The sequence below is a fragment of the Coenobita brevimanus genome, chromosome 65 (assembly GCF_032717465.1).
Source record: "Coenobita brevimanus isolate Jiangsu-jjx chromosome 65, ASM3271746v2, whole genome shotgun sequence".
Classification (NCBI taxonomy): domain Eukaryota; kingdom Metazoa; phylum Arthropoda; class Malacostraca; order Decapoda; family Coenobitidae; genus Coenobita; species Coenobita brevimanus.
The window spans coordinates 52,380,188-52,390,903 of record NC_137018.1 but is presented as its reverse complement, the minus strand read 5'-3'; the positions used below and the strand labels follow the sequence as shown (position 1 = coordinate 52,390,903).

Here is a 10,716-nt window from a genome sequence, read left to right as displayed (position 1 = left end):
ACAAAGAAGAGTTGTGTACACACAGAAGAGTCGATTATATGAACATGGAAATATCAATCACACTAAACAAAAGCACATTTAAATTAATTCCCCATCACTCTGGGGAACCTTGTCACTTAAGGCCAAACAGAAATGAGCACCATAAAGCAAACTGACATACACTGGCAAATAAATGGTGAAAAATTCATCCTTGATACAACAGGGCATAGATATAACCCCGAAAGCAAATATTATGATAGTTAGACATACATAGGTTTTAGGTTAGTCTCCCTTGTATACATTTTCTTTGAGTCCCCAGCATGAGTGAGGCAGGACTCGACCCCCAGACAGTAAGCGCCTGGTGAAACGAAGGCTCATTGTTGTCATTTACTTTAATTTCTTTATTTTTCCTCAAAGTTTACCAAGATAGGTGTCAAAATGTCGGCTCGTCGCGCCACCCACGCTGGCAGCTGGTACACGGACTCTGGTGGGTATGGTGGGGCTGGGGACTGGTAGTTATGATAGTTATGGTAGTTGTTGTGGTTTGGGGGTCTCCCTGGGTCGACCCCGATATATAGGCCATTGGTGCCCAGGTCAAGATGGGTCCCTTTCCATATTATTAACCTTGTGACCTTACACCATATTCCCGGGCTGTCAGGGTGAATTCCTCAAAATAATTCCATATGGGATCTGTCACTATAAATAGAGGTCAGTTAAGCCAGGTGTTTTGGAGGTCATTGTGACCTCGTAGGTAACACCTGACCTCAAAAGGTACAAATTGTAATGATTTCCAGTCGTACAAGCCTTTCAGTACCCATTAAACACAATTTCCTTGGCTCCATTTTTAAATCAGATCTGTTTGTGGTTCCTATATGGTTTCTTTTCTTGTGTTGACCTTCTATCTCAAACAAAGTAACTGTTCCTTACAGAGACAAAGGCTGACATGTCTACCCAAAAATACCAGATACTCCCATGCAGGAATCAGAAGGTGAACATGGTTTGATTAAAATAAAAGTATACTGCATCATTACAGGATACTGGGACTTATTTTAATCATTATCAATATTAATTTTCTTGTGAAGAACTGGAAAAGTGTGGACAAGCTATCCTGGTTTCCATTACACCATATTACATGAATTTACAGCCATCACTAAATAATAAACAACATTATTAGTACCTTGTAATAATTTATGATAGTTTCCAATGACTCTGAGACAAAGGATTTTCTGTGCATTGTATCTTTCACATGCTGCTCATTAAACTCCTGTCTGGATGAGCTAGTTGAATATTATCTTTCACTCTTCTTTTTTTCATTCTCTTTACCAAAGATCCACTAGGTTACGTTCGTATTTGTTCAAAACTGTGTGTGGTTCTTTTCTCTTGTTATTTATATGATGTTCAGTATTGGTAAAAATATGCTGCTGAGTAACATTAAGCAGCAATAATTCATAAACCATCATCTAGTATGTTTTTTGCTAGACAACTGTTAATCAATAAAGGAACACTTTTCACATAACTTGCCCCTTGTTCAGTGCCAGTACAGTATTAGGCAGTCAGGATTGTAATGCAGAGTCAGTTATAATTTACACTGACATTTATCCTAACATATCACTCATATTTCATACTGGTAAGTTATATATACAGTACATACTGACAACCAACCATAACACAATAACACAAAATGCATTCTGACACATTTGTTCCCGTGATTTTTTTTTTTTTTTTTTTTTTTTTTTTTTTTAAGGGGTACATCTTTATCTGGAACATAATCCTCACTTAGCAGATGTTACTGATTACTTGTACCGTAATTTCTCTTTCTTTCTTTTTCTTATATTGCATTTTTAAAACATTTACTTCTTTTCCCCCCTGATGCATTACACTACATACTTAGTTTGTGGGTTTAGTGGCCTTTGTGGGGAAAAGGAAATTCATTAATTATCCTGTTCAGATAAAAAATTTCCAATTTGCATACAACTTTTTCCACATTTTTTGTCAGTTATTGTAATGTGGGTTGGCTTTGGAATTTTTTTATTATTATTATTATTATTTTCATTTATTTTTTAAGCTGTAGTACTGTATATACATCTTTATTGCTGGTGCTTCCAGTGTACCGTACATGTACCCTGTGTGTAGGTTTTTAGACTCAAGCCATGGCAAACATTAAAAAGTGGATACTGGTACAGTAATGTAGTATGGTACCACATGGTGATGTCATAGTTATTGCATACACTGTATTTGGTACCAAACATAGTGCATAGTGATTACAGTACACAGAACCTATGGGGTAAATTCTGACTGGTCCCATGCACCCTTCGCTCAGATCACAATTTTCCCATTTATGACAGTTTAGACCCACTTATCTTTGCATGTTTTGCATCCAACAGATACTACTGATGACAGATGCAGATTCAGACACACAAACGTAGCCATTACACCACATATATTTCACATGAATTACAGGTACTGGTGTGCCTCACATGATGATGAGGTTACATTGTTGAAAACTGTAACTATACCCTGAGAGATTTACTGTAAAACAAACACAATACTTTATAGTATGGGTTTAATTCGGATACATTACCAGGGGCCCCATGGGATACTTTTACCTAAGCCAAGTCCAAAACCAACCTAAATAAGTTCATAAATACCAATATACACTCTTGGCCATAACCAACGCTCTGTAGATAAATATAAATTGTTAAACGTACCGTACAGAAAAAAGATATTTCAGGTATGGTTACTTCACACAGTATATTTGCCTCCAAGTTAACATCAGAGTGAAAGTTGGGTATCATTAACTGGGATGTGTTGAAAAATAGTTATAGTGAAGTAGAGTTAAATGCAACACTGTTAACCAAGGGAAACCTGCACTCTCACTTCACACACCCTTTGCCCATTCATACTTCACCACAGTGGGGAAAGATATCAATCTCCTCCCTGTATATAAAAATCTCCTTCCTTGCATATGCATATTACAGATGTTAATCCATGTCAGGCATGTGCAAGTTGGCCACTACAATAAATACCAGTACTGTCCCCTCAAGAAGAGTGTCTATTCATCCATGGGGCCTCTCATGGGTTGATACAGTAATAGTGTAAAAGTAATTCCTAGCTTGACTAATAGGATATTAATATGTTTCACTAGGAATTCAGTAGATATCACACTTTTTCTGTGATGAAAAGCATTATATTGTAGTTTGTCTCTCACTGCTTGAGTCACTTCAAAAAAGCATTGTTAATTTAGAAGCTTTATCTTGTACATCCTGGCTGTACATTCTGTAAGTACTGTATCTTGAAAAACCAATTAGCTTACAAAGAAATTGGTAGTAGTCTTCGTACTCAGAGTTGCTCATATCCAACTGCTGTGGCACATTGCTTCTATAATATGGCAGCTGTACATGTTTCATTTATACTTATTTATGGTCTTGCTGATGTATGTGTTTTTACAGCCACAGACCTGGGGCGTCAACTTGAAGGGTGGCTGGGACAGGCTGACCTCTCTCATGGACCAGCACGTGCCATCATTGCTCCGTAAGGCTTCACTCACCACAGTTCCTTTGGTCATTAACTATACTAGGCTACTAGAGTGCTGTACCGTACATTTCACAGGTGTGATGATGAAATGTGATTACCCAGTATATTTATTATACTTAATATGGTTTTCTATGTGGTAGGTGGGAGTGCCCACCATCCACTCACTCGATGTAGTGCTGCTCTCGGGTGCCTGCCCTTTCTTCCTTCCTTATTTCCTTCTGTCCTCTCCTGTCTTTCTTTCCTTCATTCTTTCCTCTTCCTTTTGTCTACAGGTGACTCAGCATTGAGTGACAAGCCAAATAGTTTGCTGTACACCAGGAACCCATTTACCATAATGGGTGGTAACCAGATAATCAAGTTACGGCACCTGGTGGTTTAGTGGGTAGTTAAAGCACTCTGATTGGATTGAGCCAATGCAGGTTTATATCCAAGGGATGGTTGGGGTTTATTGCTTATGTAATGCCACTCAAGGATGAGTGAGACTGGTCTCTCTCATCCAAAATGTCAGGACCAACTTGCCTAGCCCCAGTCACCTATGCTTCTCATGGGGCAACACTGGATTAGATAATGAATGAATATGGTTTTATGTTGGGTACAGTACAGTATAACATCAGGATTTACATAATGCAAGCAAAAGTACAGTAGGCAACTTGTATGAGTGTAAAAGAAATGCTGCAATCTTTTCACTTGTCATTAGTATAAATAATGTATCCTGTCTTTTTTGGAGTTAGAAAAAAGAATAGAGGAGCACTGACAGTTGAATTTGTGAACATTTCTGTGAAGAAATATTAACACTAAAGATATATATAATAACTTATGGAGTAATGATAAAGCTTCTCTACAGAACTGTTATGCTAATACAGGTGTTAATACCGGTATATGAGAGTAGAGACTGTGCTGTAATGTGTCATGATGTTACATAGGGAGGTCAAGTTCTTCTGGCACTGTTACATTCCAGACTTACTGTATCGTGAAGAGTTGTTGTACTGTATTGTAGTATTGTGTTATAGTGAGTTCATGTGTTTTTGTTGCCATTACAGGCATGCGGGGTACCAGTACAGTGGGGCAGTAGGAGCCTATGCATACAGACAAGTGTCCCCTGTAGTGGTGTGAGTATTAATGGACCAGAGGAAACCACCAGGACTTGATTAACAGTATTTGATTGTCTCCTATCATTTGATTCTCCTTCTTTAGGATTAAGTAGAATCTATAGTCATCTCAGCTTCGTCATTAGCTCACTGAAATTTGTTCAAATATAAGTCATTCAGCCAGAAGTCTTTCAACCCTTGGAATTCAGTTATTTATTTATTCACATACTGTATTTTTGAGTTTCTTTTTCCAAATTATAGTGTGAACTTTGAAGAAACCATATATTATAACAACAAATTAGAAACAGTCACCATTGGCTCTTCCGCAGACTGATTTTTATACCTAATGAAGCTGAATATAATTGTCTAAAATTAGCAGGAATATCACTAGATTGCAGGATTAAATACAATTTGTAGCCATTTCAGTTTCATTAGTTCATTAAAGGGGGGGGGGGCACATCATCCTGTCTTGAGTCTCTTACTTCACCAGTTCCAAAATACAAACATTTAAATTCTACAAAGTTGCCCCACAAACCACATATACATTTTGGTCATTTAGTCATCATTGGTTCTTTGAAATTTGATCATACACAGCAGGTTATTCACTCTTAATTTTCATAATTCACCAATGGCTGAATACAAACAGTTACTTTCATTTCACCAAGTCGTTAGCAAACCCCACCTCTAATGCCTGTTCCAACTTTGCAGGAAACGAGTGTTTATCCTTGGTCCATCACATCATGTCAGGTTATCTGGGTGTGCGCTCTCCTCACTCACCAAGTACCGCACCCCCCTTTACGATCTGATTGTTGACCAGCAGGGTGAGGCTATCCAATCATAATTAGTTTTATAATAGATATTTTGTTGCTGTTAGGAGATACTGACAAGGAAAATGTATGTGAGTGAAGTGGTGGGAGAGGAGGGGTGTTGGGGCAAGAGGGAGACTGATCTTGAAGTGGAGGGATGGGAGAGAGTGGTATTATACCTATGAATGAGAGTGGTGCAAGATGGATGGAGGTTAGCTTGATGGCAGAGGACAGGGTGATGGAGACAGTTTGTTCATCGCCACCCCATGGTATTAGTATCTGGTTATAGAGATAGACAAATGTTATCTCTAATGCTGCAGGGAAGTCAGCCTATACTATACTAAATATGTTTTGGATCACCCTGTTAGTGCATGTTGCTGGAGAAGAATTTTGTACACTTTACCATATTATTGTACTTAGGAACATGTTATTTTTAATGTATGAATGTAGATAAAGTGGCAAAAATGGTATTTGTGCCTTTATGTTTATTTCTGTAGCCATTGACAAAGAGGCATTCTGAGCCTGTATCAAGTTTTGGTAATGTGATATGTCCACCTTTAGTTTACAACGAGCTGTACCAGACGGGCCACTTTGAAACAATGAGTGTGTCAGCAGATGAAGATGAACACAGCATCGAGATGCATCTACCTTATGTGGCCAAGGTCATGGAGGAGTAAGTATGGTAACACTTCTGAGCAAGTCTTAGTCATCATGGCATATTTTCCATAATTAATCACATGTAACTACAGAACAGCTAATGAAAAACATTTTTTACAACTGCAAAATTCTGGACCTTAATTAGCTTCGACATTAGTGGTAAATAAATATCGGTATGTACAGGGATGAGTGAGGCTGGTCACTCTCATCTTAAATGTCGGGACCAACTGCCTAGCCCCGGGCTCCTACGCTCCTCATGGGGCAATGTAGGATTGGATGATGGATGGATGGATGGGTGGTTGAATAGTGATAAAAAGTGAAGATGATGTCACTATTGAAAGAGTTGATTACTAAAATGCTAAATAACAGCTACATACAGCAATGACTTTGTGTTGCATACAAAAGGTAACATATAATGATTACTGTGTATCTGTGTTGCATCAAAAAAACCCTAAATATAATGATAACTTTATGTATTTGTGTTGCATCAAAAAGTCTGGATATTAGTACTTTGCTTATTTGTGTTGCATCAAAATGGCCAGTCATAATGATATGATTCTGTGCCTGTGTGTTGCAGCTTCCGGGACCACTTCACCATAGTGCCCATCCTGGTGGGGTCCCTCACGCCGGAGCGGGAAGTTCTCTATGGCCGCCTTCTTGCACCCTACCTAGCAGACCCACAAGTGAGTCCTACTGTATCAGTATCTAACCACTGTGTTTCAATGAACCAGGATTCTAAGGGATTGTATGATGTGAGAATGATTGCCTTCCCAATTTCACTGGCTGTGCTGTTGTTGTTCTCTTGGACCACCTTCTTGCTTTACTACATAGCAGACCCACAACTGAATTTGCTGTATACTGATTTATAACCATTTTGTTTCAGCAGGCCAGGACTTCTGGTGCTTGTATGATGTGTGAATGACTGTCTTCTCCATTTTCAGTGGGTGGACTGTTGTTGATAGACTGTACTGTACCTTGTCTATAATATCATCATCAATCTTAAACCACTTCTCACAGAGCCAGACCAGTTCTCCCAAACTGAAACCAGTTTTTAAAGAGTTTGGTTGTAAAAATATTGTCAGTCTTAATCCACTTCTCCCAGAGTCTGTTTGTAATATCGTCGGACTTCTGCCACTGGGGCCAGCGGTTCCGGTACACCTACTATGATCGCTCAGTGGGTGAGATCTGGCAGTCCATACAGAAGCTAGACAAGCAGGGGATGAGCCTGATCGAGACGCTAAACCCCAGTGCCTTCACCGAGTACCTGAAGAAGTATGGCAACACCATTTGCGGCCGACACCCCATCGCCGTCTTGCTCAATGTCAGTGCCATTTTTAATTTTCTGCGTTTCTAGTAGTGTTGATGTGGATGTGCTAGCAAGAAGGTTGACTGGGAGAGTGTATGTGTGGTGGAAGGGGGGAGGGGGAGACTGAGAATGAGTGGAAGAAAGGAGTGGAGAGGTATGTGAATGCGGGTGGTAAGAATTAGAGGAAGCATGACATGGAGGCTGACAGGGTGACATTGAGGCTATATGTTTGTAGCCATCCCATCTGAGATCAGTGCATCTGGCTATAGATAAATATGGTTTCTAGTAGTAATGAAATGATACTCAAACATTTCCTTGGCTGTAGAGAGATAGAGATGGCTTCCAACAGTAATGATAAAATACAGTAATCCCTTGATTATTCAGTATAATAGGACCAAAGGCATGTCCAGGTAATGGCTCCATCTGGATAATGAACTTCTCCCCTGGCTGCCCTTTGTACATAACCTAACTTTGAAAGCCAGTGTAAAAGGCCACTATAGCACATCATACAACACTTATTCATGTTGTTCAACACTACTCTGTCTGGTCAGGCAGGCCTATAATCCACAGCCAAGCAATTACCATGGTCAAGCAGACCCATCAACCACAGACAAGCAGTCACCACTGCAGGGCTATACCCCATAGTGACATAAAAAAAACATCTACACTAGAAAAATGCAGTGGGCACACAAAACATAATGGTAAAATGGAATAAAATCATGGTACAGTACAGTAAACTAGAATAAAATCAATGTCATTACTCACGATTCAACCATCCTGCATCAGTCTGACCCAGGATCTCCCGCTTCTCCAGGGTCAGCACTATCCGTTTCCTTTTCCATGAAGGAGTGGCCATCACACACCTTAGACAGAGGCATGCAAGGAATAGCAAGGCCTGAAGTAGGTAGGGAACAACCACAAAAGCCACCACATGTGCCGCCATAATTGTCCGAGAGAAGCTGTTCACTGCACTGGTGCTTTGCGGTAACTGAGAAGAGCCAAGGGAGCCCCTAGCAGACACGGGGTGAGCTACCCATCTAGACAGGGTGGCACCACTGGACTATTCCCGCCCAGCCAGACGAAAATGTTCGCACGCCCATAATTTCCACCCAGACACATGCATTTTGTCCGGATAAATTGGAAAAATGTACAAATAATGATGTTGAACAGACAGGTCACAGCATCCAGGAACTGGATTGTCTGGGTAATGGACGTCCGGATAATGGAGGAATTACTTCAAACTTTCCACGTTTACAATAATGTATGAGTGTGACACTAGTTTAGAATGAGAGTAAAAAGTCAGTAGTAAGAGCCATGGAAATGGGAGTATTGAGGAATGTGTGTGTAGTGCATAAAGGATAAGAAATAACAAAGTACCTGTTGTGATTTGTGAAAGACATAAGGATTTATGTTAATAATGGTTGAGGAGAGTGTACTTAGATGATGTGGTCATATGGAGTGAATGGATGTGGATGGGACCAAAAGGTTATATAGTATGTGAGTAAGTTTGTGAATGGGAAGAGGCATGGTACGCCTGGGTGGACAAATATAGTTACTGGGTGTGAGACAACTAGGTACTGAAGTTGGTGGGGCAAGGGAATTAATAGGGGATTGAGTTGGCTGACTGAAATAAGTATGTAGGAGCATGTGTTGAGGGTTTAGCATCCATTTTTTAACATGATAGTCAGTGGGTTAATTTTGGGAGGATTTTGTGAAGTACATAAATAAAGAAGATTAAGTTCCCTCAAATATACACAGGTGGTTAGGTCAGCAAGATAAGTGTGAATTCCAGATGCTTGAATGATAAATGAAGGAATGTCTTTTCAGTTTCACTGGACATCATATTTGTGGTTTTCTCATTTTTTACTTTCTCTTTCCCTGTTTTCTATACCCTGCCTCACCCCATCTGTAGGTCAGAAGGAAGAAAGAATATGATGATGGTAATGATGTTTCTTGTGATAATGAAGAAATACAAAATACTGTTTTATATCACTGAAATATACAGTATTATATATGAACATTTCTTAGTATCAAACATGTTGAATCCAGGGAAACAAGTAAGTGATGCTGTGTTTACACTTATACTGGTATCTGCTTGTTGTCTTTTGCAGGTGAGCTTCGTGATCCCAGATCCGTAAAGTGCCTTTATATTATATCAGTTCTGCACATTCCTCTTCCTCTTTAAATGTAGAGGGTCAGTTGAAGTGAATTATGATCTCATTTTATAGTATGGAGTATTTATAAACCAAATAATGTGATCAGTACCTCTCATGTACCCATCCATGATCCCAGAATGCAATACTGTATTATATATGAAACATGTACTTTAGCCAGCTATACAAAGCTATGCTACTTCTATACCTTCTCGTTCCTTGTTTTTGGATACTATTTCATCCCATTTTTAGATGGAGGGGGGGAAGTCAGGATGATGATGTCATTGCAGTGTCACAGCTCACATATTTTAACGTGTTTATTTATTTATTTATTTATTTTTTTAATAATCTGAGTAGTGTACTATAAATTTATGTCTAGCTCAGAAATCAGTTTGCATCTCAGTCCCATAGCAATGACCTTTTCCTCATCCATGTCTGCCCCAGGCGGTGTCGACGCTACAAAATCCGAGCAATGGCCACCGAATGCTGCTCAAGTTCCTGCAGTACGCCCAGTCCTCTCGCTGCTACACCTCCTCGGACTCCTCCGTCTCCTATGCCGCCGCCTCCCTTATATTTGAGTGAGCCCTTAGCTTGACCATCATCATGTCTTGCTGCCTCCTCCTCTGCTCTCTCACAACATTCGGGGTTTGGCTCGTGGGTGTGCGTATGTGTGGGTGGGTGCTGCGTGTGTTTGAGTGTTTGTGTGTGTATGTGTTAATGTTTGTGTGGTTGTGGGTGTTTTTGTGTATGCATGCATGTGTGTTTGCATGCAAATGTACACTTGCGGGTACCGTATGTGTTTGCATGTGTATTTACCTAGTTGTAGTATACAGAATTTCAGTGAAGCTCCTGCTGTCCTGTCTCCTAAACTGCTTTTATCCAATTTAGTTTTAAACACATGGATGTTCTTTGCTTGCACCACCTCCCCTTCCAAGTTGTTCCAGATATCTCTCTCTCTCTTTCTCCCTTTTTTTTTCGCAATATCATCGAGACATTTACCTTTTACTTTTCCTTAGTTTATATTCATGTCCTCCTGTTCTTCATTCATCTTTTCCATAATGATCACTCCATCCACATTTTCCAATTTTTTATACCTTTAAACCTCATAATCAAGTTTTCAGTCTCATTCTCTCTCCTCTCAGTTAACATTGGTAACTCAGGATTTCCCAGCCTCTCCTAAAACAGCTTCCTCA

The 10,716-nt window shown here is 39.7% G+C and overlaps 1 protein-coding gene across 1 annotated transcript; it reads left to right on the top strand.

Moving 5' to 3' along the window:
* The first annotated feature begins 342 nt into the window (after window positions 1-342).
* Window positions 343-10,427, top strand: LOC145405062 (protein MEMO1). The gene is made up of 8 exons (XM_080276565.1): window positions 343-466; window positions 3,429-3,510; window positions 4,554-4,622; window positions 5,310-5,422; window positions 5,969-6,080; window positions 6,642-6,747; window positions 7,167-7,385; window positions 9,968-10,427. Exons 1-8 carry the CDS (start codon window positions 418-420, stop codon window positions 10,103-10,105), a joined length of 888 nt encoding a protein of 295 aa, XP_080132691.1. The 5' UTR covers window positions 343-417; the 3' UTR covers window positions 10,106-10,427.
* The last annotated feature ends 289 nt before the right edge of the window (window positions 10,428-10,716 follow it).

Coding starts and splice junctions, on each gene's coding strand:
- LOC145405062 (XM_080276565.1), top strand. CDS start 418: ATGTCGGCTCGTCGCGCCACCCACGCTGGCAGCTGGTACACGGACTCT. Junction 4,623..5,309: donor CAAGTGTCCCCTGTAGTGGT/GTGAGTATTAAT, acceptor CCAACTTTGCAG/GAAACGAGTGTTTATCCTTG. Junction 7,386..9,967: donor CCATCGCCGTCTTGCTCAAT/GTCAGTGCCATT, acceptor TGTCTGCCCCAG/GCGGTGTCGACGCTACAAAA.